Here is a 27,081-nt window from a genome sequence, read left to right as displayed (position 1 = left end):
GTTGTTCAGCATGGGGGTGAGTAGAAAATGAAGGCTAATCAAGTTTTGGGTGTACTATTCCTTTAAGGCGTCCAACGCCTCCAATTGGACGCTTGTGCACTTGGAAGTCAGACGCACATCAAGAGTTGTTGGCGATTGAAAGCTTTGAGCTGCCCTGTTCTTTACTTTGCCCATTTCCAAGGGTGGTTAATTCAAGAAAGCGGCTTGGCTTTGTTTGCTTTTAGTGGATAGAAAAGTAGTTTTAATGTGTTTTTTTTTTTTTTTTTTTTAAGCAAGATTGAGTCAAGTCCCCAATGAAAGCTCTCAAGCTGCTCAGTGTGTCTTGAATTTTCCAGCTGCCTTTTGTAGCGGCTGGAAGTTGAAATTAAAGCATTTTTAGTTATTGGAGGTTTAATTAAGTGTTTTGCTACAGTTTGGCAATAAAACTATTTTAGTCAAGTCATAATGATCAAAGCACTGTCTAGGCCTGTCGCGATAATCAATAAATCAATCAATCGCACGATAAATAAAAACTTTCCACGTCATTTCATTTATCGGGTATATTGTCTCTGCCTGTGTTTTTCTCTTCCTATTGATGAAGCTGGATGAAAAGGCTTAACCCCGGTGCTATCCACTGACCCCTCCCCTTCCTTATTTTTGAGAATGGGGGAAGAGTGGACTATCGCATCAGGTAGTCAGCGCGCATACGTTTTTATTTCCACTTTTGTTTTATCTTGTGTTTAGTTTTTATTCTGCATTGCCGGCAGTAAGTTGGGCTCGTTTCCGGTGAGAGTTGGACTCTGCCAGGGCTGCCCTTTGTCACCGATTCTGTTCATTACCTTCATGGACAGAATTTCTAGGCGCAGCCAAGGTGTTGAGGGGATCCGTTTTGGTGGCCTGAGGATTGCGTCTCTGCTTTTTGCAGAGGATGTGGTCCTGTTGGCTTCATCAGGTCGTGATCTGCAGCTCTCGCTGGATCGGTTTGCAGCCGAGTGTGAAGCGGCCGGGATGAGGATCAGTGCCTCCAAATCCGAGGCCATGGTCTTGAGCCGGAAAAGGGTAGAGTGCCTTCTCCGGGTCAGGGGGGGTGTCCTGCCCCAAGTGGAGGAGTTTAAGTATCTTGGGATCTTGTTCACGAATGAGGGAAGAAGGGAGCGGGAGATCGACAGGCGGATTGGTGCAGCGTCTGCCGTGAAGTGGGCGCTGTACCGGTCCGTCGTGGTGAAGAGAGAGCTGAGTCAAAAAGCGAAGCTCTCGATTTACCGGTCGATCTACGTTCCTTCCCTCATCTATGGTCATGAACTCTGGGTCATGACCGAAAGAACGAGATCGCGGATACAAGCGGCCGAAATGGGTTTCCTCCGTAGGGTGGCTGGGCTCTCCCTTAGAGATAGGGTGAGAAGCTCGGTCATCTGGGAGGGACTCGGAGTAGAGCCGCTGCTCCTCCACGTCGAGAGGAGCCAGTTGAGGTGGCTCGGGCATCTGGTTAGGATGCCTCCTGGACGCCTCCCTGGTGAGGTGTTCCGGGCACGTCCCACTGGGGGGAGGCCCCGGGGAAGACCCAGGACACGCTGGAGAGACTATGTTTCTCGGCTGGCCTGGGAACGCCTTGGGGTTCCTCCTGAAGAGCTGGAAGAAGTGGCTGGGGAGAGGGAAGTCTGGGCCTCCCTTCTTAAGCTGCTGCCCCCGCGACCCGACCCCGGATAAGCGGAGGAAGATGGATGGATGGATGGATGGATGGATAGTTTTTATTCAAGTGTATTTTTAGTTAACAGAGACTGAGAGTCCATTTGATTTTTATTTCTCGTTTTGCATGCATTATTATCTCATTTCCATTAAATCAGTGTAAAAACAATATTATTGTTTATTGCAATAGTTTTTGAGACAATTAATCTTTCAGCTAAATTTGTTATCGTGACAGGCCTAGCACTGTTACTTGTCCATAAAAAAATAAAAATAAATCTGTTCTGCTGGATTTTCTTGTGCAGTTGTTGTCCTTTAGATTTGTTTTTTCATATATTAATGCTGACCACCCTGCAGGAGGAGAGATCACAGCTTTGTTTTAGTGTCTGTCTCACTGAAAGCTCTTGGACCAGCTGCTCTGATTGATTGATGTTCCGTGTAGAGCTGCAAAAGTTCAGATTTTCCAACTCTGGCTTTTGCTGCTTTAGACGCTCGATGCCGGGAGGCTCAGCGCTGCCAGAGTCGCCGCTCCATACTGTCATATCATGCTGCTGGACCTTTCGATGCAGTCAGCCATTCCCATTACATATAAACCAGATGCCCTGAACGCGCTATTAGGCTTTCTGCTGATTCCATTAACTGACACCATATCTGATGCTTCAGGTACATGGTTCTCTAATCAGCGGCATCCCAGGGATTTGGACCTGAGAGGATAGAATTGTGGTCTGAACCGTATTTCTTTGAACTCTCCTCTGTGGTATCATTACTCTGGCAAAGTACAGGCAGATCGGACTAAATCTCTTGAGATGTCTCCTCCTTTACAAACATGTATGATGTGATGATGTGGCAGACTGGGTGTATAAAACGTTTCTTTAAATCTGATTTGGAGCGGACTTCCTGAAGAAGTGAGCCAGGTTGGTAAGCGCTGCCCTCGTTAACCCTGAGCTATAGCTCTGGTCTAGTAAGACGACAATTTCTGTCACAACCTGTTGTCATGTCTCATGAATCCTGTCAGTGTGTCGCCTGGGAGACGTTTCTGTGAGCTCCCTCTTGTCTCTTAACATTAGCATATTAACGTTTCCTCTTCTTTCAGGCTGGAAAAGGGATCCTGCGCACAATGAGGGCCTCCAACGACGCTGTGGCCGACCTGGTCCCAGTAGATGTGGTCATTAACGCAACTCTAGCTGCAGCTTGGTTCTCTGGATCTCAAAGAGTCAACAGGTTTGACATCATCCACTTATATTTTGATCAAGTTGTATCTTTTCCTAAAGAGCTGCTTCCTATCTGCAGGCCTAAAAGTCTCCTGGTGTACAACTGCACAACTGGTGGGATCAACCCGTTTCACTGGGGCGAAGTCGGTATGATAAACATTCATATATTTACCCGTTTGATTTTCAAGAAGTTCTTATGAAAGCCTTCAACAATAAAAGCTTAAAGCTGCGGTTAGATGCGAGCTCTAATGAAAAACCCTGATTGTAACCTGATCCAAAGCCTTCCTCACCTGAACAAGAAGCTTTTGTTCATCTATTTCTAGCTTGCCTGTTTTTCCACAGGAGGTGGCTGTTGCTTTTACTCCACCACAAGCATTTGTTATTTGAGGGATATGTTGATATAGGCTTCAAGCTCTTAACATCCAGCGAATACAAACTAAATACACATTTAGTTTCAGCTGGAAAGAGCTTTTTTTGATTATCAGAAAGTTTTTTTTTTAATGCTGTTTAGCTATAAGTGTCCCAAACTCCTAATTATCCAGTTGCCTGCCGATTGAGCTGCTATAAGCAATCACCTTTGCAGAAGACTTAGTTGATTATGGCGGCTCACAGTAGAGCAACCTGTAGTTTGAGTGCTGATGTTTTAAACATCTGGAGGCCCAAAAGTGTAACCACAGCCTCCCGATGTCTTGATTTGTGCTCATTTTTCACTTCTGTCCCACAAATCGAAACAATGTCCTGCATTTAACTGGGTTAGATTGGAGGAACCAGTGCCCCGCCTAATGACCAAGCTGCATAGGATGCCCTTCAAACTGAACAGGTAAAGGCCTTTAATACAGAAGATGATGTGAAACTTGTGGACTATAAGCCGCTACTACCCCCAACATTTGAACCATGCAGCTTATAAGAGGGGGCTAATTTTTATTTAGCACAAGAACATGCTGGCAGCAGTCACAGCGGAGAACAAAAATCCCGAATTCACACATTTTGACATTTATTTGCCACATTAAAGCTGTCAAACCAGTATTGAGACTGGGCTCAACTCAGAGCTGAAATAAAGAGCAGATGGAGCTCCATTTTTCATTAGAAGCTCTTACTGCTGCAACCCAACAAGCTAATGGGAGCTAGCATTCTTCTTCCTTCCTACTCTATATGTAGAGCTCCCCCTACAGGTTTGGTCGGAGACGGTTCAGTAGATATCAGCGGCTTATAGCCTGGTGCAGTCTATATATGTACGATTCCAGTTTTTCTAAACATTTAGTGGGCACAGCTTATAATGAGGTGCCCTCTATAGTTATAGAAAATACAGTATGTTTAAAGTCTGTAACTGGCTTGAGGCAGTGGTTCTCGGAGAGCTTTTTGTGACGTTTGCTGAAGTTATTTTTCAGTTTGAAACAAGGGAGGCATGAAGTGAAGCAATGCTGTAAAAGAAACAGCTGAAAAAGCCATGTCTGTCCCACATTGGACCTCATTAACTACAGAATTGTCCTATTTTAGTTTTTTTTTTATGTGTTCACTCTAATTCTAAATATAAAACCTCAGCACTCCGACCACAGGTTGCTTTAGTGCGACAGCAACAATTGACAAAGACTCCTGGATGGGTGTGGCAACGTTTTACCCGGATAGACAAAGAAAAACGTATGTGTTAAACCTGCACTGACAGCAAGTTATGCAGTAAAACCTATTTTACTTAAATGGCCCAGAAACTGATCGACAGTAAAAACATTTTTTTTCCCAGAGCTCAGTTTATGAAACTTTCAAACTCTTGATTAAATTGAAGCACAAATGTTTCTAGTGCCAACCTCTGCAGCTGCTGGATCTTTTACCTGGTCTGGCACATTTTTTTGTAGTCCAAATAGTTTTTTTTTTTTCAGCTCTATATTTTTGATGCAACGCATCAATATGAAGGACTGGTCATTACAAACGGCTAAAGGCACAATAAAATAAACAGTTTTACACTGAAGAGGTTCTGTAAAACAGAAAAACTTCATGACTTTTAGAAGCAAATGTCAGCAGCAGAGAAGGTTGGATTGTGTATCTTTCATGACCTACAGAGGATGACTGAACATGCCCCAGTTTAAGCTCGTTTGTTTATTTAGGTTTTAACCTGATATAAAAAAAAACTGTCAAACTGATCCAAAAGACCTTTGTCTGTTGATTGGATCTTCTAGAATGAAACCTTTTATTCCAAGTTTCACAAAACTCTTGTTTTGTGTATTAATTGTTTTCTTTTATTCAGAAACACAATTCCTGGTATATTTATAGTTATATTTTCCCTCTTTTAATTTTAATTTTTTTAATTTTAAGGCAAAGAAAAACTAGCTCAACATTTACAAACATTATTTTGTTGTTGATCATTGTAGCCCAAATATATTTTATCATCATAGCTAAATTTAACCAAGAGGATTTGATCACCAAATAGCTTATTTTTTTCTTTGTTTAAAGATGTTTTTTATTTTTTTTTTTAAGCTGTGACCAAACTGAACATTTCTTCAAACATATCAAAAGGAAAAAACAAAAAAATAGTTATTATTGTAATTATTATTTACAGCCTTACAAAAGTATTCATACCTGAAAGTCCACATGTTTCATGTAGAGGGCTGCGTGTTGGAACATCACGATCGCCTCTCACAGTAGGACCTTCCTCCACATCTTCTGTGTCGTTTACGTTTAATTGGACCAACTTCCACCAGGACTTCTCTAGGCTTTCATTTCAACAACAGTTTTCTTCCTTAAAGGCCATATTTATTGTCTATGAATTATAGTTGCCCTTTAGACAGATTCTCCAACCTGAGCTGCTGATCTCTGTAGCTCCTCCAGGGTTACTATGGATACTTTTATTCCCTGCCTGGCCGGTTGATTTAAGCCAACAGGCTGGTCTTTGTAGGTTGGAGATGTGCCCTCCTTTGTGTTAATCCTACATCTATGGATTCAATTTTCTCTGAAATATTTAGTTTGGGATATAAATTTGAATGCATCTTGGAAGTTGTCTTCAGCTCTAAGTTGTCTGCTCTGTTCCTATGTATTCATGAGGTTAAGTAACTTTTTCTAAAAAGCCTCTGAGGCCTTAAAACGGGTTTAATTACAAGCAGGTTTAAAGGAATAGTACACCCAAAACATGATTAGCCTTCATTTTCTACTCACCCCCATGCTGAACAACACTCTGGAGTACTTTTTTGATATCTCAAATGCATCTGGAGATCTGGGAGGCTTCTTGCTGTCTGCTGACATTCAAATAATGGAGGTCTATGGCGCCCGAGACAGAAAGGTCCATAAAAGTCCACAAAAAACGTGTCAATATTCCTCCATACTGCTCGTCCAATGTATTCCAAGTGTCCTGAGTGGGTAGCGTCCATAATTTACTCGAAACGAAGTCATTTAGAATGTTTTTAGAGCATAAACAGTAGTGTATAGGATTTCCTGAAAGCGCGCACATGCGCGTTCACAACGCTATGGAAGCCGGCAGACCAAACCAGATGAAAGTGCGCATTCAGCGTCTGCTCTGCCAATAATGCAAGCGTAGAAGAAGAAATGTGCTGTTTACCTGTGCAAAGAAAGAAACAACGAAAGAAAAATGTCTGAGGACTTCAGTGTTGAGGAAGAGCATGAGTTCTTTGCCGAGCTGAATGCGCACTTTCATCTGGTTTGGTCTGCCGCGGTTTCCGTAGACTCGTGAACGCGCTTTCAGGAAATCCTATACACTACTGTTTATGCTCTAAAAACATTCTAAATGACTTCGTTTCGAGTAAATTCTGGACGCTACCCACTCAGGACACTTGGAATACATTGGACGAGCAGTATGGAGGAATATTGACACGTTTTTTGTGGACTTTTATGGACCTTTCTGCCTCGGGCGCCATAGACCTCCATTATTTGAATGTCAGCAGACAGCAAGAAGCCTCCCAGATCTCCAGATGCATTTGAGATATCAAAAAAGTACTCCAGAGTGTTGTTCAGCATGGGGGTGAGTAGAAAATGAAGGCTAATCAGGATTTGGGTGTACTATTCCTTTAAGGTTAATTACCAATGCTCATCATGATTGTAGAAAGCTAAACTGTGGTGATTTTATTATCATCAAAGGCAGTGATTCCCAATGTCCCTCATAATATAGCTGTTTCTCCATAGTCTCACATCAGACCTTAATTAATTGGAGATTAACAGGCTTCTGCAGCCTTTTGATGTCAGTTTATTTACTAATCATTTAAATCTGCCTTGCTGAAGCAGAAACGCTTTTAATGCCAAAGACTCAATGTCCAATGTCTTGACCACCAGACTCTCAGGCCAAGTAGTGACACAAGAATAATCCTCTGGCATAAACAAGCCAGGCAGTAAATGTGAGGCAGGACTTGCTGCTCAAAGGAGATCGCTGTTTTGCTTTCTCCTTTTTTTTCTATCCATTTTCAATGCAGAGCTCTGTTAGTGGAAAAACCAGTGCAGGGAGGATCCTGTCAGTCTCCTCTCCTCTCTCTCTTCCTGTCTGACTCATGGCTTTCACGTGGAATTGCTCTCTGCTGCCAACCAAACAAGTTTAGGCTTCTCTCTCTTGGTCGGCTCTGGTGTTTCATGGACCTAAAACATAAGTCTCCGAGTCCAAAGGGCCATGACCGGGAACCATGGGACTAAGGGGTGTGAATACTTTTTTAAGGCGCTGTAGGTAGTTGGAGTAATGAAACTGGGTTTTATTAAAAACTGAAATATTTTATTATATTAACATATATAAGTAGATGAGTAATAAAATTCTCAATGGTCATAAAAAGTTAGAATTTTCTTTATTTAGGGCCTTTTAAGCAGAATGTATGAAACAACCTTAGACTGGTCATTGACCCTTATGTTGAACAACCTTTTCTTCTTAGAGTACCATGTAATATCCACATTCAAGAGGAACCCCCTTGACCAGGCCTTCCGTCGGCCCAATGTTAATCTCACATCCAATCACCTAATCAATCAGTACTGGATTACCGTGAGCCACAAGGCTCCGGCCTTCCTTTACGATCTGTACCTTAGGCTGATTGGACGAGAGCCCAGGTAACCTCGTCACCATCGCCTGCTCGAATGTGCCGTATCTGTGCTTTTCCTAACGGCCGTCATCCCTTCACGTACACACGCACACCTTCGGTGCTTCACTCTAACTTTCTTCCTAGTGTAGCTGCCTGTGACTTTAGACGCAGCGCTTCTCTGTTTATTATTGCTTCTGTGAAGTTCAGTCGGCGTCGAAGATTGCATAACCCATGGCTCCAGTGAACAATGGGTTCTGCATTCTTGACGTTTTGCTTCTAGTTTGTTTTCATTTTAGTGTCCAAAATATCAGCTCACCTCATCCGACTCTTAAATGGTCAGAGATGACGTTAGGTTTGCAGAAACACTTTGGAACCACATCAAGTCTCAAGTGCAAAGGAATAGGTTAGCAGAGACCCACCCAGTAATCGGGACTTTCTTTTATCTGTAGGAGGGAATATACCTTCCTCATCTTATCCTCTGTGTCCTCCATGTCCCGTCATGTGTGTATCTCTCCTACAGAGTACTGTGTAAACATGAACTTCAAGAACAATCCCTTAGAGCAGGCCTTCAGAAGGCCCAATGTCAATCTGCGCTCCAACCCCTTTACTAATCAGTACTGGACAACAGTCAGCCACACGCTGCCGGCCCTGCTCTATGACGGCTGTCTCACTCTGATTGGCCACAAGCCCTGGTAAGATCGCATCTGCCCCCCTCCCCCCTCACAGTCCTCTTCCTGCTGCCAGTCAAGCCTTCACTTTGTCAAAGGGTCCTTTCTCATTCCTCCCTGATTGTTTTTCCGACTGAGATTACGAGGGAAAGAAATGGGACTGAGGCAAATTTGATTTTTATTTCATCTCTAGGGTTCCTTCTGTACTTTGTCATGACAAAATGATTTGGTTTCTGTCCAAGCCTTTCTTCTTAAACTTCAAGTAGTGTTTCCTTTGGGAAGAAAACTACTCTGGAAACATTTTGGTCCTTTTCCTCCCATCCTTTCACCCAATTTAAATGATCTACTGTATCTTAAACAGCTGTGCTCAGTCGGACACCTTCGCAGTCCCACTGACGGCCAACAGATTGCCTCAGTCTAAACTCCGCTTTACTATTTGAAATGGGTTTAGCTTTCAGCTAAAGTTGAATCAAATTTAAGAGGTGCGATTTGAATACAATTTGCTTTTTCACCAGTGGCCTGTAGTGCTCTCCCTTTCACCGTTTGCTGGGCATTCATGCATGTTTAATGCTTCCTTCCAATCAGTGACACGCGCTGAGAGAATCAGTCGTTTTAGTCAGCCTTCATTAGTCAAATTGATCTTTTTTCCTTGCAGTGAAAAAATGGAGCAACCAAACGTTGAATAAAATTCAACACTGGCTGAATTGAAGCGACTTGGATTCTCCTCAGACTGCAGCTTTCCTTCATTGCTTTTCTTCGCACTTTCACACGTTCTTCCTATTTAAGTGATCATTGAAGGGTGATCATTTAACTAACTCCAAATAAAATCTGTCAGCTGGATTTATTTCACTAACCAGGAGGAGGATAAACGTCGAGATTGAGCATATTTAGCGTTTAAGGGAATAAATCAATATGAGCATAATGTAATTTCTGCAGTTTAAAGGTATGCAACCTTTCCTCCTCTTCTGTGCAGAATAAATCCAGCTTGATGTCCTCAGGGAACAAATTTGGTGGCGCTATGGAAGCTTTGATCCAACTTTATTTCATCATCACACCATTTATTAGTCAAATTAAAGGCAGATAAGCAATCTACATATTTAATATAGTTTAGATTACACATCAGCTTTAACCTTTGTCTAACGTTGACAGAAGAGTATAATTTCAGAACAAATATGTCCTCTTTTTTTTTTATCCAAATTCCATAATTGAATTATTTAAAAAAAAAAATTAAATAAAGCTGCATTTTGTACACTTATACAGTTAAATATAAATAATCGAAAGGCAGAAAATGAAAAGTGCAGCAATTTTATTTACAAGTAAAGATTTTGAAAAACTTTTTTTTTTTTTTTTTGACACTTAAAAGTAAAATGTTTTTTATTTTTTTTATGTATCATTATTGTAGAAGAAAATGATAATGTATTTTGGATGATTTTCAGTCCAGAAGTGAAGATTTATTTATATATAAAAATAAATAAAAATAAAAAAATTAAAAAAAGCCTTTCTATGAGACGAAGTAGAAAATTGGGACACATTTGCTTTAATAAATAAGTAATGAAAAAAAAAACACAAAGCAGCTTTTTATCAAAGGAGAGGAATAAAATTAGTATAATGTAAAGCTTTTGAGATGTGATTAAATGTAAGGAGGATCATTTTTAAAGCTGCAGCTTCCCATCTGCCTTTAATTTGTAAAGTTTTATTTCAAAATATTCCAGAATTCATCCTCATTGTTGCTGTTTTAAAACATTTTCTTTTCAACCATCCATCATTAAAGTTATTTAAATATTTCCAGAACTCAAAACAAAATTTTATAGTTATATTGATAGAGCTGATGGGGCAGAATATGTTACAGTAACCTCCACTCTTATTGTCACTCCTGGTAAAGATGCATTAAAACCTTGTTTTAATGAAAATCATCCCTATTTTTTTTTTTTTTAAGTCTTAAACTGAACCTGAAAATATGAACTGAATCACATCTTTGTTCAATATGTTTATCTTTATTTTGTCGTTAGACTGTTATTCTAAGAAATAACTATTTCCATAATATCTTGGAAGTTAAATGTAGTAATGTCCTAAGATGAATACGATGCCCAATCCTATTAACGTCAACAGTTAGCTTTATATTTTCTAGATGTACTTAAAGATCCGTTACTTAGGAAGTCGGATGGTGTTGTGGATGTACCATGATATTCCCTCTGTCCCAGTATGGAGGCTAAATGGCTGCCGGATGGCACTGGTGCTCTCTTTAGTTCTCAGGGAGTTTATTATTGTTCCAGAAAAACAAGACCCTACAGATAAAAAAAAAAAAAAAATGGTTTATTTCAGCTGTACAGTCAAAATCATTTAATTCTTCACAATCCAGTCAATGTAATGTTAAGGTAAATGCTTTTTTTTGACTATACAGGTCCTTCTCAAAATATTAGCTTATTGTGATAAAGTTAATCATTTTCCATAATGTCATTACTCTATGGAAAATGATTAACTTTATCACAATAAGCTAATATTTTGAGACTTAAAACTTGAACATTCATATATTTTAGATTCATTGCACACTAACTGAAATATTTCAGTTTTTTTATTGTCTTAAGACGGATAATTTTGGCATACAGCTCATGAAAACCCAAAATTCCTTTCTCACAAATTAGCATATCATGAAAAAGGTCTCTAAAGGAGCCGTGCACCTAATCATCTGAATCAACAAATTATATCTAAACACCTGCAAAAGATTCCTGAGGCCTTTAAAACTCCCAGCCTGGTTCATTACTCAAAACCCCAATCATGGGTAAGACTGCTGACCTGATTGTTGTCTAGAAGGCCATCATTGACACCCTGAAGCAAGAGGGGATGACACAGAAAGATATTTCTGAACCAATACGGTAGGCTGATCCCAGAGTGCTGCTGTATCAAGGCACCTTAGTGGGAAGGAAAAAGTGTGGCAAGAACGCTGCACAACGAGAAGAGGTGATCGACCTCTGAGGAAGATAGTGGAGAAGGGCCGATTCCAGACCTTGGTTGACCTGCAGAAGCAGTGGACTGAGTCTGGAGTAGAAACATCCAGAGCCACCGTGCACAGGCGTGTGCAGGAAATGGGCTACAGGCGCCGTATTCCCCAGGTAAAGCCACTTTTGAACCAGAAACAGCGGCAGAGGCGCCTGACCTGGGCTACAGAGAAGCAGCACTGGACTGTTGCTCAGTTTTCTCAGTCATTTGGAAATCAAGGTGTCAAAGTCTGGAGGAAAATGGGGGAGAAGGTTAAAATGGATTATCCATTTATTTGGAATTGACAACTAAATGTTTGGGGGGAAAGTTGTAAATGTAAAGAAAATTAACTAAATGACAGAAATGTGACAACGGAAATTGGTTTGAATTTTACATTTGGAGGACGGTACTTAAATGTTGTAACACTTGAATGGATTAGCAAACAGTGTTTCGGTAGCCCCTTGCTGCCTCACTTCTGACTTCTGAAGTCTTAGGGAAGCGGTCGTTCCAACCTTTGCATTTCTGATTTCTCCCGAGTGGTGCACGACTTTACGCGATTGAATAAAGTGAACCGAATGGGGGGTTGTGGCCGAAGATTCGCAAGCAAGTTTGGTTATGGCCGGTTTCTTGGAAGCATCTTGCTAACCATTTAGTGGTAGTTAGTGCTTAGTGCTAGTAGGTTACCATTGGGAAATTGCATTGGGACCAAGTAGCATAATTTAAATCAGGTTTGCTTTAACAGAGATGCACCTACAACCCTGAGCACCAGGCTCCATATGGACAGAGGATGGGAACCACTGCTCCTAGATGGGCTGAAGAGAAGATGATAGAAGTTGGGATTACCAGGAGTGCAGTCAAGCATGGAGGGAACTTTATACTTCCCTATGCGGCTGGTATATTCTAAAAGGACTTAGTTTAATGGAAATATGTTAATATGTGAGGAAAATATTCTGCTCCATCTGGTGAACCCATGGTGAAATGTTTGAAACTGGAAACATGCTTGATTCTACTCTTTAACCCTCCCTTTGCCTCATCCATCTCCATTGTTTTCCTCTATTCTTTCCTTCACTTGCATGTTTTTTATGACAGGATGATGAAGACCATCACTCGCCTGCACAGGGCCATGATGGTCCTGGAGTATTTCACCAGCAATTCATGGGTGTGGAACACAGACAATGTGGCCATGCTGCTGTCCCACATGAGCCCTGAGGATAAGAAGGTATTTTTAACCACATTTTTAATCGAACTTTGATTAAATTATATAATCTTGTGAAAATTACCCTTTTTAAGGTTTTTCATTTTAAGAAAATGTTTGCTTTTTGAGAGCTTATCTAATTTATTGTCATTGATAATTGATTTAATTAGATGGATTAATGAGGTTCTACAGAAATGTACGTCATCTCTTCTTATTGAGCTAAATACACATAAAAATGTTTTTCCGATAGCTTTGGGAATAAGTTAAGACCCCTACCATGAGATGCTTCTTGCCACCAGCAGTTGGACTTTCAGTCTCCGGAGTCGGCGGCCATCTAACCCGCTGCTGATCTGATTAAGGGACGATAATTTGGAAGTGAAACACAGAGAACAGGGAGCTATAGAGAACGAATGGCTGAAATTAGAGACCCTGAATCGTGTTGATGCTGAGCTACATGCAACTGTTTGAATATTCAACTAGATATATTGAGCGTGGTAGAGAATGTTGTGTGCTCTGCTTTGCTGCTGGGAAAATCCATTCAGTCTCATGTACCCAGAAGCAGTGTAAATAAAAGCTGCAATGTTTTTATTTAGATTTTTTCTTTTCTGGAAGCTAATATGTATTAGATGATCAGATTCACACTGATGTGTGCATTTTTATAACAAACTGATGCACACAAGGTGTTGATGCACCTCTTTGTATTGCAGATCACAGCAGCAGTGTAAATTGCAATGAGTCTGTTTTCATTGATTTATCAAATCAAAAAGTAAAACATTTTTCTGAATTCTAAACCATTTTCTGTCCTATAAAGCAGTGACATACAGATGACCTGATTAAAAAAAAAAAATTTTGGGTGGATGGATGGACAGTTTACCAGACTTTACAGGAACAGAGTGTATCAATCTTTAATAAAAAAATCTCATATCTTAAACTGAATTTTACACCTGAAGCTGATATTGATGTAAAGATTAAATATAGAAAATTTGAATAAAAATGACATTATTTAGAGCAGTGCCTATTTATAGTATGAGGAAAGTATCCACTAGCTTAAAATGGTCAGGCACTGTTTATATTATTAATACACTAAATTACACTGAAGAACAAATTAAAATACAGACTTAAAAATATATCATAAAATTTTCCACATTGGAAAGCAGTTGGAAAACAAAATTGTAAAGGTAGATAAAACGATCTGAAACATGCTCTCATTACTGCCTGGTTCAGCTCTTCTCCAACATGCACTGGGGCTGGTAGTATGAGTTTATTGGCTCTGCAATAATGACAGTTTGCAAGGTGGAATGAAAACAGGGGGGAGGGGCGCATGCAGGAAAACCTGAAAGTCCTAGCATGGCTAATGCATTTTAATGGGGGATACATAAGAGCATATTCTGTTCCAGAAACTGCGGTTTTATGCTTTAATTTGTGCATTTATGTGACTTACATTTTTCAGTTACAGTTAAAGAAATTCAATATGTACTAATATGTTAGAAAAAACATTCTAGGAATCTCATGATGTCAACATGAATACATCAAATGATGCTTTTTATTTAGGCTAAAATGATGTCTGGGATTTTATAGTCTGGCAGAACCTGAGGTTAGGAAGCTGTCGGTAATGATGGTGAAACAATGGAATTAAAATACTGTGGAAAAATGTTTGAAATGTTTCCCTGATAAGTAGAGATTTTTTCTCTCTGTAGGTGTTTAACTTTGATGTGCGCCAACTGCACTGGGCAGAGTACATGGAAAATTATTGCATGGGAACGAAAAAATACGTCCTCAATGAGGAGCTGTCTGGACTGCCTGCTGCACGGAAACACCTCAACAAGTAAGGCGTCTGTGGATCTGCCTGCATGCAGAGACACTGGCGGGGCTAACATTAGGCTGTACGTTTACCAAAGGTGGCTGAGGGATTTGAAACGGTAATGAGGCCAGTTCTCCGTTTTTGCCGAATGCATAGAGGCCAAAATGTCACAGACGTATTTTTTTTAACAAATGGTTTGACATGAGTGCCTGTGGAAACCTTGAGAGAACGAAGCCAAATTAAGCAAAACCTGAATAATCTGAAATTCTTTTATTTTGCTTACCATTAACCAATCAGGGTTCGGATGTGGCTGTGATGTCATGTGAAGGTACACAGCAGAGGCGAAGCTCGCTTATAAAAGTTAGGGTAAAGTGAGCCAAACGCACAACAGAACTGGACAAAAGTTTTCTGCAGTAGCCATAAGTATGGCAAGACAATTTAAGATGTAATCATCAGAAACATAATGTTGCCTTGTCAAAACTGAATTACTTGATTGTGCAGGTTTGACCAGTTATGGCGCCATAGCTGTCTGATAAATCTGGAAAAATTAAGCCGATTAAGAGTTAAAATAGCTTGCCATACCACAGATCTTTGCGACAGAGCTGAAATCCCTAGCGACAAACCTAAGATGAACCAAGCAGAAATTTTGATGTGAAAGAACCTTTAGGTCGTTGGTTTTAGTTTTAAATCATGGGTTTGTTGTTCAATATTTAAGCTTCCAGTTAGGTAATGTAAGCTGCCAGCAGATGGCGCTCAACATACTTATTGATATAATGACTAAGTAAACACTATCAGGATGCATGCTTAGTGTGTTTTGTTTCTATTTGAAGATGAATATATGGCTTTTTTTTTTTTCTCCACAAGAAGCTGCTTAGAAAGTGTAGCGTGTGGAACAGTAGACTAACACAGCGGGTTTAGTTGATCTCTGACGATTTAGGGTTCAAATGTGTAAAAATGTTTTACTGTGCATTGCTGATACATGGCTATGCTTCCCTAATCTGTTATATGTTCTTCTAGGGTGTTTTTGAAACTGCTGTAAGCAACCTGTTTTAAAAAAAATAAATTTGCTTGTTAAGGGCAAAAAATGAAAGATTCTTCAGAAGATCTTAAATATTTAAGACGGGTGTAAAAATGACTGCGGTGTATTTTTGTGATCAGCTGAATAAAGTCTAATGTTTCTGCTCCTCCAGGCTGAGGAACATTCGCTACACCTTCAACACCATCCTGGTGGTTCTTATTTGGCGCGTCTTCATCGCCCGCTCCCAGATGGCCCGCAACATCTGGTACTTTGTGGTGAGCCTCTGTTTCAAATTCCTCTCCTACTTCAGAGCTTCCTCCACCATGAGATAATGAACAAAGGACTCAGAGCAAGGAAAGGAGTTGGAGGATTGAAGAACATGGCGGCGGCAGACGATACTCGATACGGTGAAAGGAGCGACACCAGAAACTGGACGAACCTTGAGTCTGCAGTGACTTTAGTCCTTAAATACCCAACTTCTCTCTAACTTGATGGATCGCTATAGAAGCCTTGGATGAAACTCAGACCAGCAGCGATTGGGCTTATGACGAAAAATACCTTGTTCTGTTTCCTTCTGCTCCTTCTGCAAAGCTATGGTGAACGATGCTCTGCTCAGAAGCCTTTTGCTAGTTTGTGTCAGGCTGAATTACTCCTCGAGAGCAGAAGTTATTTCACTCAGCCAGAGATGAGATTAAAATCACACAGCTTTTGTCCTTTAGTCTTCTGTTCTTGTTGTATGAACAGGCCCTTTTTTAATAAGCTTAGATGGATCAAAGTCAAGCCTAAATTTCTTTAAACGTTGCTTTGAACACTGATATTTCACCTCAGTGCATTTTCTCCAGTGGGAGCATCAAATGTTTTCAGGGTTTTTTTCGCCATCAGCTCGCTGAGTTAAAACGCCCCACCACACACGACTGCAGACGCTTTCCTCCACCATTAAGGCCGCTGTAAAGCAATGTTTTAGGCTGTGGGGGTGGTGTTTGTGCTGATTCATGCCTTACAGGAAGTACTCGCTCACCCCCCACCCCGTTTCTGCCGGGCGAAAATAACCTGTCAACAACGGTGCAGTCCCAAACTTCCTCAGACTGCGACGGCCCGTTTCTTTATCCTGAACTAAGCACAATGCTAATCCTGATGGCTTTACTGAGTGCCTATACTGACTTCTCTTGCAACAGCAAAACTTTACTTTTTTCTTTTTCCAGATAATTTATTTTTTGTGTCAAGTTGCAGTTTTTAAATTAGCCAAGTTCCTTTTGTTCAGGCGGCTCAGGTGCAAGTTGGAGGAGAAATGCTCATCTTTTTGCCTCTTCTTTCTCCTGCTTTCTCTGAGGAAATACAAATAATAAAAAAAAAAAGCTTCAGGTTAAGCTGATATCCTGGGCGCCGCCTATATTCTCTCCCTGTAGAACTAACTTAGCGTTTGTTGCTGTACTCGTTCTTCCCAGGTTGTGTGGGGTCTGCCTGTTACATTTCTGCTTCTATAAACCTCAGAAAGCAGAACAGAAATTCAACCTTTTTATTTTAAACCTTTTTTTTTGTTCTTCCTGTCAAAGTTTTCTACTCTCTTCTAATTTCTCTGGGCTTTAAACGTTGACGCCACGGTGTCTCATTACTGTAAGCACTTTGTCACACTTTCCCTCTGTTACCTACCTTATTTATTTAACCCACCAGCCGCCGGTGAGTTTTAATCATACCTGCCTGTCTTCTGAAAGGCTCCAGATAAAGGCCTTCATGTCCGCCCTGTCAGTGTACCAGCCTCTTTAAGGAATGTGATTCTCACAGCATAAAGAAATATACAGAAACCTTGAACTCTGTGCCTCAACTGTTGATATGCGAATGTGAAAAAGAGCAGTCGGATGTGTTTTGTTTTTCTAAATAGTTTTATGTCCAGCTCTGGTTAGGGTAGACTTGGAGCGATGCACAGAGCTGTTTTTCTGCTTGTGGGTGCGCGGCTAGTGTACAGAAACTAACTGAAGCGGACTCAGCTGTTGTAAATGGTAAGAAAAAGCGACCGCTTGGCACCATTTTGAAATCTAAGTTGCTCTTTGTGTCAATGCACATGATTCCTTCTCTATGTAAAAGAAAAGCTTCTTTTTGTAAAGTCAGATTTGTCTTCTGCAAATGTAAGAGGAAAGGATTTATTTTGAAAATGTCTGGTTAAGTGAATAAATTCTCACTGTTGTGCCTGATCTCTTCCTAATGGTGTAAGTGACTTGGTCTGTTGTATTGGTGATGCTTCTCGTGCTATGAGTCATGGCAGCTCTATGTGCGCATTTCCCAGTTTGACTTTTTCCTTATAAAAGTCTATCATTTCCATCAGGAACTGTTAGCCACACTAAAGCAGCTTTTTTATAATCATTTATTTTCTTGTCACTGTTTTTAAGAGCCTAAGATAATTTAGATTTGATACAAATACTAGTGAATAAAGTAAAGTTTATTGTATGGCTGAGGGTGCCTCCCTCGTGACCCTGGACTCTTTCTGTTACATTTTACCTGATGGACCAACACAGAGTAGCTCATTACTGTGAAGCGAAAGGAAAATGATTTAATGGCTTTAATTCAGCCTCCCTCTTTGATTGAAAAATTACAACTACTATGAATTTTCTGTAAAAGTTTCCTCATTTTTAAAATAATCAATGAAAAAAAAGTTTTGAAAGCTTCAGAGATTCATTAGAGACGATTAGTGAACAAAACTGAGCCTCTTGAGCTGCAACTAGTTCTTTAAAATGTTTGTGTTTAATGCCATATTTGCACTTAATTACCATAACAAAAGAAAACGAGTAGAGCAAGTATTGATTTGTCATTAGGTCATAAACATTTTGTTTCTTTTTTCCATTGTTGATGATGAATATGTATGTTCTGTTAAATAAAATCCATTTCTCCTTTTATGTGTGTATTTTCCTTTATTTAAAGTCATAGGGAAATTATATTTAAATGTCAAATCATTTTGGCTTAAACATGTATCTAAATATACTCTTATCAGATGATATTGTCCCAAAATTTAGAAAAATTTCTCTTTTAAAAAAAAAATCCTGTCTTAATCTTTTTTTTTTCCATTATCCTATGCAGGCCAGCTAGTTAAATGTCAGCTTGTACACCTAAATTTGGCCAATTTAGGCCATTTTCGTAGAACTGTGGTGAGAAAGGCAAGCTTCAATGACTGTCTGAAACTAGCTCACCACGTAAAAGTAAAAGTGCGTATGCGCAGAAAAAGATGGCAAACTGAGGACGAGCACATAGGACGACCTTACGTGAAAATATCACCAGAATGAGTGACAATTAGGAGGACCACTTATTTTGATGACTATCCTCCACTATACCTTTAACTATTCAAATTATTTTAAGCATGCTGGAAGCTTAGTTTTCTAGTATATTATGTTGCTGAACTTCATTCCCATCGCTCTTGCAATAAGTGATCTTAATTAAAATTCTTAAAGGCATGCTTAGCCGCATGTTGTCATTGAACTGCTGGTTGTCCTGAAAACAATATGCTACATTGATAATTGGAGATCCTGGTCTGATTTGGCCACTGCACCATCCAAACTAACGTATGGTGCAGCTCTTCTTTCTAGGAAGTTTATTAGTCCTCCAAAACCCTGATGGCCCAGGAAGGACATTCAGAATTTAAAGCGCCTCTCTGCAGCTTCTTTACTGTTACCCACTCATTACTCCATCTAGTGTCTTGCCCACAACCAAAATCAAATCAATTAGAAAAGAATCCTAAATTAGTAAATCATGAGAATCAAATAAAAATAACTCCAGTTGGGGGAAAAGTTTTTAACGGTTAAATGCGCTTTATCTAGCACCAGATCTCTTTCTTCAAAAATTCTGTTAGTTTATGACTTGATTTATGATAATCACAATGATTTGTCTTACAGAAACTTGGCTGCAGCAAGAGGATTATGTGCGCATAAATGGACTAACTTCCCCTAGTTCTCTAAATTTTCACATACCCAGAAATTACTTTGGTCTTTGTTACAGATTATGTCAACTCCTTTGGACATTTAACCCTTAGTTTCCCTCATCCAAATTGCAAAGAACAAAAGCTGTTCTTTTTTCACTTTGTATCATCCACCAATTCCTTACTCTGAATTTGTAGATCAGGTTTCAGAGTTTCTATGTGATTTAGTGTTGAATACCCACAGGGTCATCATAGTGGGGGATTTTATCATCAATGCGGTTATTGACAGTGATAACTTAAATGCAGCCTTTAATGCCATCTTGTCTTGTCTTTGTTCAAAATGTGAATACCGGTAGTCCCACACATTGTCATTTTCATACTTTGAACCTTGTGCTGACATATGGTATTGAATGTAAAGAAATAACAGTATTTCCTCTCAACACTATTTAGTAAATTTCCAAATAATTTGAGAGGTTTCTCCTCCTCCAAAAGAAGGTTTCACTTTAGCATATTATACGATAATACAGTTAGAAATTGTAAAGAATCTGTTCCACTTTTTGTCTTCCCTGTTTCACCGAACAATACTGCAGAAGGCAACCATTTAATGTATTCCCCTTCACAAATGTATGATCTTGTTAATGGAGTTACTAGCTCCCTGAGTAGAAAATATAATCACTATAAAAAAGAAACATTTTAAAAAGTAAAGCTGGCTCTTTGGTTTTATACAGAGCTTAACATTTAACACAACGCTAAGAAACTGGAGAGAAAATTATGCTCTATATGTCTAAGGGAATCCTACCTAGTCTGGAAAAACTGTTTACTGCTGAATACAATGACCATTCGTCATTTTATACAGCAGTAAAAGGACACAGCTGTCATATAGAGCTTTTGTATCTCTGCTTCTTTCTGTATATCTACTTTTATCTCCTTGAAGACCAGACGGCCTCAGCAGACGGCCACGCACACTGAGCATGCTCTACTGGAGGTTTCTTTCTGTTAATGGGAGTTTTCCTCTCCAATGTCGCTAAAAGCATGCTCTGTGTAAGAGATTGCCATTGAGTCAATGAGTCGATGCAAACAGCTGGTTTTGATCGAACACTCTGAATCAATCTGACTGTATGATCTGGTTGAATATTCTCTGTAAATTCCCTTGAGGTAACATGTTGTGAATTGCCACTATATGAACGGACTGAATTTAATTGAGTTGACTTTACCAGCTGGCATCCTCTGGATAACAACAGAATGGGATAAATTGACCCCTTGCTCCACAGTCTAACTTCTTTGTGCTTTTGTAGTTGAGTAAAAGCTTGTGGAGGAGATCAGGGGTGGAATAAATGAACCATTAGTCTCAATCTGTCCAGCTGACCTGTTTCCTGTGGTGCATAACGGATCAGTCCTCCACTTCCAGCACTGTATCTGGAAGCCAGATTAAAGGGGCATATTGAACAGCTCCATTAGGACCTAATGCTGCCTTTTGGGATTAAAACCGACGCCATGAATGGAAGGATGGGAGACATCCGCTCCATTTGAGCGGCTGAATTTCTAAATTCCTGTAAATATCTAATAAGGCTTTCCAGTAATATGTTTATGTAAACAATGAGTTTTGTTGTTGGTGCTTTCAGCAATTAGATAAATAAAAGTTGGGCTGCCATCCAAATACTAGCTGCTACCATACTTCTAATATCATGTTCTAGATCTTATCTTTTTATTCCTTAATGTGTTCTTCCCACATGTTAAATGACTGCCCCAGAATTCATCAGATAGCTAGCCTCCTGGCTCCCTTCTCAGCAGTAAGAACTCTATCCTGGGCAGAACAGGAAGTCCAGACAGCTGAGGTGATTCTGAACAGCCTAACACGTATGTTGTTAAGCGTCTGAAAAATGAACGTTACTGGACTACGGCCTTCCAAGAAAAAAAACAAAAAGCAAATTACACAAAGCAAAACACCTGAAGCTGCATGTGTCACACAGGAGATGCATAAAGAGATATATTTTTATTTTAATAGAGATGGACTGGACAAATCCTCCGCTGATCCCTCTTAAAGCTGGATCTAAATATATTTAGCGTAACTTTAGTTTTTTCTTTGAAACTGTTTCACTAAAACAGATCCCTCCCTGCTTGTCATTCTTACTCAGCCTCATCCTCTGTGTTTGCTAAACGTCTTTAGGTCAAATTTGAAAACAGGGTTGAAATTTCATCAAGTGTTTAATTTTAGTTTTAAATGTTTCTACATGGTTTTAATCACTTTCCACCTTGCTGGTGTTAATGATCATTTTTCCTAGTTGATGAATTTAAGTGACATAAAATACAAATTAGGGGATGATGTAATTTAGCGACCTTTAGGACGGCCAATAGTGACTCTCCTAGCTGAAGAGTTGGCAGCAGTGACCTGAGCTCCCTATGCTTTGATGTGAACTATTGTAGGAAGCATACAGGTTTATTTTTTTCCCTTCATTTTAGATCTAACATAGTGATTAGCTTAATTTCATTCAATTTTGTGTGCCTCAAACATGTATCAGCTGGAGTAATGTTCTCAGCTACATCTGTTTTGTACAAATGTTCAGTATAAGTGTGATAAAACATTTAAAAAAAGGAAGTCTACAGGCTCCTCTTCCTGCCTTTGTGCTAACTTCTAGCTATCATCTGTGTGTTAGCTAAAACTCTCATACCATTGCCATTTTAAAACATATTACCACCACCTGCAGACCTGAAGTGTAGTCATCTTACTCACATAAAATGTGATGTGACAATTGTGAGCATTTTTGATTGATGGTTTTATTAAATTGGAATTAAATTACATAGCTGTCTCTAGTTCTGCTGCTATAGGCTTAGACTGCTGGAGGACATAGGGACCCCTATTTCATCATTCTGCTTCATTCTATCTCTATTCTCCCACTCTGCAGAACTTATTAGTTCAATCTCTAACGTTCTGCTCTCTCTGCTTTTTCTCATAGTAGCTTCATCTGGTCTGTTCCTGTTTGGCTGTNTATATCCCTGTAATTATTACACACTGTAGCTTTAAGTACAAGCCATTTCAGATACTTTAAGACTTTTACTCAAGTAACATTTCAGTCAGTGACTTGGACTTTTACCAAAGCCATATTTTGGAGAGGTACTTATACTTTTACTTGACTCCAAGATTTCAGTACTTTATACAACACTGCTCTCTTCATCCTTTGATATGGGAGCTGGCTTGGAACCTGGCTGTGTGTTTCCTGGCTGAGGCTACCTGTGGAGCTGAATCTGGTTCTGCTGGAGGTTCCTTCCTGTTAAACAGGAGTTTTCCTCTCCACTGTTGCTACAAGCGTGTGAGAGACTGCCCTCGAGTCGATGCAATCAACTGTTTTTCCTTAGAAAACTTGGAATCAATTTGACTGTATGATCTGGTTGAATTGTCTTTGTAAAACCTTGAGATGACATGTTTTGTAAATTGGTGTAATGTAAGTAAACTGAATTAAACTGAATTTGTTAATTCATTTCCAAGCCCATGTTTTTTTCTTTCTCCAAGTTTACACTGTCTGGATTTTTGGAAAATCTAGTAAAACAGGATTTGCTTTCAACCAACAGAGGTTAGCTTTTATTACTTAGATTACCGTAATATTATCCTTATATTTTAAACAATTTGCTCTTAAAACAAGATGGGCTTTCATCTTACCACTGCTGTAACAGCACATCAGATTTCTTTTTAAAGGGAGTACAATTTTGCTTGATAAGTTATCCTTGTGGTCTATGAAAGTTTTAGTATATGCAGAATAATTACTGGCCCAGTAGAATGATTAACATTTATAGACATCTCAGCAGATATGGATATCACCTTTTTTAAATCTTTAAATAAAGCAAATTAAATAGTTTAAGAAATAAAAAAATAATACAGAACTTGAAAGCCAAAAATAAAAATAACTGACACTCAAAGTGGATTCATTTGATGAAGGACCCTTAGTGTTCCTGTTAAACAATAACAAAGTTATTAACAAATAACAGAAAGATGCAACAATTTTGTAGAGCTGAGGTCTTGTCTGGAAAACAATGAGCAGTTGTTTCTTCTCCCAGCAAAGCTTGGCAACACATCCCTGACAACTGTGGCCCAGCAACCTCGCCAAGCACTGAGTCACATCCAACCATACACAGCCAAGGGTCTGGGCCGCGGGGCAGCATAAACAGGAACCAGGGGGCTTAGAGGGCTTAAAGTGAAATCAGAGGCAAAGAAAACAGAATAATCTAGATCTAGATCTGTAGGTTGCTTTTTAATGCAGATACTGGATGAAAAAGTAGCTTTATGTTGGTCATACGCCAACAGAAATATATATCCAGCAATGTTCAGTCAATTAACCTAAATAGAGACACATCAGTGCAATAACATACAGTTATGTTGGCAGGTATTAAGATATAAACTATGCCCCATCTTAAAAACAAACCAGAGCTTAGTTCTGTGATTTTGTAACTATTCCAGCCTCTTAATAACAAAGATTTTTACAACTTAGGATGAGCATATTTATGCAGCATAGGGTCCTGTAGCCACAGCCTGCCACAGCAGGTCCAAACCTCCCACTGTATTTTAAAAACATCATAAATTTTAAATCTGTTTTTNAGACAAAATTAGCAATGCCACGAAACAGGTTGTTTTGCTAATTGGCTATTAGTCATGAAAACTTTGTTTGAAGTACCGATGCACTAAATACTTACCAAAACATGCTTCCGCAGATTAGATGTGGAGTTATTGAATGCTGCCAGTTCTGTCACCTTTGGCAGACACATCTGGCATTGCATGATGATACTGTTGGCCCTCTTGAATTTAAATGAAAGGCAGTCTTTCAAATGACGCCAAGGATTTTCGTCGTTTCGGGCAGCACAATTGGATGTTTCAGCTAGCATTGCTAGTGAAAAGTTCTCTGAACCGTCGTCGCTCTCCTGATCCACCTCCATCTCGTTCCCAACCTCCTACAGAAAGACTTGGCGCCTGGTAGTCTAGATCTACATGCTGATCACGTCACTCACTGTAGTGCTTCTGGGCCCGATTTTTTGTCTTCCTTTCGGTTTTCTAAAGTTTTTTTTTTTTACTCAGTAACGGATGGGATTTGTAATGTAACGAAATACAATACTTCGCTCAAAACGTAATCAAGTAAAATTTAAATTACAGATTTTAAAAACTGCTTGAAAAATACAAAATACACAAAAAACCTACTCAATACAGTAACCTGAGTAAATGTATTTAGTTACTTTCCACCTCTGCCAACAGGATACGCCTGTTTGGCAAAGCCAGTCTAAATTTATCCTACTGTTGGTTGTTTATATTATTTTAAGTGAATTTAACCTTCAAAGTTTACCAAAATGTAAAAAAAATGTCATTCAAACTGCACTTACTTTTTACTAACACTTTTCACTACATTACTTGAGTACATCTATTTTACAGTAATTCTTATACTTAAGTACAAGCCATTTCAGATACTTTAAGACTTTTACTCAAGTAACATTTCAATCAGAGACTTGGACTTTTACCAAAGCCATATTTTGGAGAGGTACTTATACTTTTACTTGACTCCGACATTTCAGTACTTTATACAACACTGCTCTCTTCATCCTTTGATATGGGAGCTGGAACCTGGCTGTGTGTTTCCTGGCTGAGGCTACCTGTGGAGCTGAATCTGGTTCTGCTGGAGGTTCCTTCCTGTTAAACGGGAGTTTTCCTCTCCACTGTTGCTACAAGCATGGTTAGTGTGAGACACTGCCCTCGAGTCGACGCAATCAACTGTTTTTCCTTAGAAAACTTGGAATCAATTTGACTGTATGATCTGGTTGAATATTCTCTGTAAATTCCCTTGAGGTAACATGTTGTGAATTGCCACTATATGAACGGACTGAATTTAATTGAGTTGACTTTACCAGCTGGCATCCTCTGGATAACAACAGAATGGGATAAATTGACCCCTTGCTCCACAGTCTAACTTCTTTGTGCTTTTGTAGTTGAGTAAAAGCTTGTGGAGGAGATCAGGGGTGGAATAAATGAACCATTAGTCTCAATCTGTCCAGCTGACCTGTTTCCTGTGGTGCATAACGGATCAGTCCTCCACTTCCAGCACTGTATCTGGAAGCCAGATTAAAGGGGCATATTGAACAGCTCCATTAGGACCTAATGCTGCCTTTTGGGATTAAAACCGACGCCATGAATGGAAGGATGGGAGACATCCGCTCCATTTGAGCGGCTGAATTTCTAAATTCCTGTAAATATCTAATAAGGCTTTCCAGTAATATGTTTATGTAAACAATGAGTTTTGTTGTTGGTGCTTTCAGCAATTAGATAAATAAAAGTTGGGCTGCCATCCAAATACTAGCTGCTACCATACTTCTAATATCATGTTCTAGATCTTGTCTTTTTATTCCTTAATGTGTTCTTCCCACATGTTAAATGACTGCCCCAGAATTCATCAGATAGCTAGCCTCCTGGCTCCCTTCTCAGCAGTAAGAACTCTATCCTGGGCAGAACAGGAAGTCCAGACAGCTGAGGTGATTCTGAACAGCCTAACACGTATGTTGTTAAGCGTCTGAAAAATGAACGTTACTGGACTACGGCCTTCCAAGAAAAAAAACAAAAAGCAAATTACACAAAGCAAAACACCTGAAGCTGCATGTGTCACACAGGAGATGCATAAAGAGATATATTTTTATTTTAATAGAGATGGACTGGACAAATCCTCCGCTGATCCCTCTTAAAGCTGGATCTAAATATATTTAGCGTAACTTTAGTTTTTTCTTTGAAACTGTTTCACTAAAACAGATCCCTCCCTGCTTGTCATTCTTACTCAGCCTCATCCTCTGTGTTTGCTAAACGTCTTTAGGTCAAATTTGAAAACAGGGTTGAAATTTCATCAAGTGTTTAATTTTAGTTTTAAATGTTTCTACATGGTTTTAATCACTTTCCACCTTGCTGGTGTTAATGATCATTTTTCCTAGTTGATGAATTTAAGTGACATAAAATACAAATTAGGGGATGATGTAATTTAGCGACCTTTAGGACGGCCAATAGTGACTCTCCTAGCTGAAGAGTTGGCAGCAGTGACCTGAGCTCCCTATGCTTTGATGTGAACTATTGTAGGAAGCATACAGGTTTATTTTTTTCCCTTCATTTTAGATCTAACATAGTGATTAGCTTAATTTCATTCAATTTTGTGTGCCTCAAACATGTATCAGCTGGAGTAATGTTCTCAGCTACATCTGTTTTGTACAAATGTTCAGTATAAGTGTGATAAAACATTTAAAAAAAGGAAGTCTACAGGCTCCTCTTCCTGCCTTTGTGCTAACTTCTAGCTATCATCTGTGTGTTAGCTAAAACTCTCATACCATTGCCATTTTAAAACATATTACCACCACCTGCAGACCTGAAGTGTAGTCATCTTACTCACATAAAATGTGATGTGACAATTGTGAGCATTTTTGATTGATGGTTTTATTAAATTGGAATTAAATTACATAGCTGTCTCTAGTTCTGCTGCTATAGGCTTAGACTGCTGGAGGACATAGGGACCCCTATTTCATCATTCTGCTTCATTCTATCTCTATTCTCCCACTCTGCAGAACTTATTAGTTCAATCTCTAACGTTCTGCTCTCTCTGCTTTTTCTCATAGTAGCTTCATCTGGTCTGTTCCTGTTTGGCTGT

At 39.4% G+C, this 27,081-nt stretch overlaps 1 protein-coding gene across 2 annotated transcripts in view; it reads left to right on the top strand.

Moving 5' to 3' along the window:
- far2 (fatty acyl-CoA reductase 2) overlaps window positions 1-18,408 on the top strand; it is a 55,646-nt gene extending 37,238 nt beyond the window's left edge. Inside the window, exons 8-13 of one of the 2 annotated variants that reach the window (XM_015395454.1) lie at window positions 2,756-2,883; window positions 2,953-3,020; window positions 7,727-7,898; window positions 12,604-12,733; window positions 14,407-14,534; window positions 15,701-18,408. In XM_015395454.1, coding sequence (XP_015250940.1) covers window positions 2,756-2,883; window positions 2,953-3,020; window positions 7,727-7,898; window positions 12,604-12,733; window positions 14,407-14,534; window positions 15,701-15,860 — 786 coding nt within the window. In that variant the 3' untranslated portion in view covers window positions 15,861-18,408. Of the gene's footprint in view, window positions 1-2,755; window positions 2,884-2,952; window positions 3,021-7,726; window positions 7,899-8,390; window positions 8,563-12,603; window positions 12,734-14,406; window positions 14,535-15,700 lie in introns of both variants that reach the window. The other variant, XM_015395455.1, reaches the window with a different exon arrangement.
- Window positions 18,409-27,081: the final 8,673 nt, after the last annotated feature.

The sequence above is a fragment of the Cyprinodon variegatus genome, unplaced genomic scaffold (genome assembly GCF_000732505.1).
Source record: "Cyprinodon variegatus isolate N-32 unplaced genomic scaffold, C_variegatus-1.0 Scaffold741, whole genome shotgun sequence".
Classification (NCBI taxonomy): Eukaryota; Metazoa; Chordata; class Actinopteri; order Cyprinodontiformes; family Cyprinodontidae; genus Cyprinodon; species Cyprinodon variegatus.
Note: the sequence above shows the minus strand (reverse complement) of the source record. Positions and strands in the feature narration are given on the sequence as shown.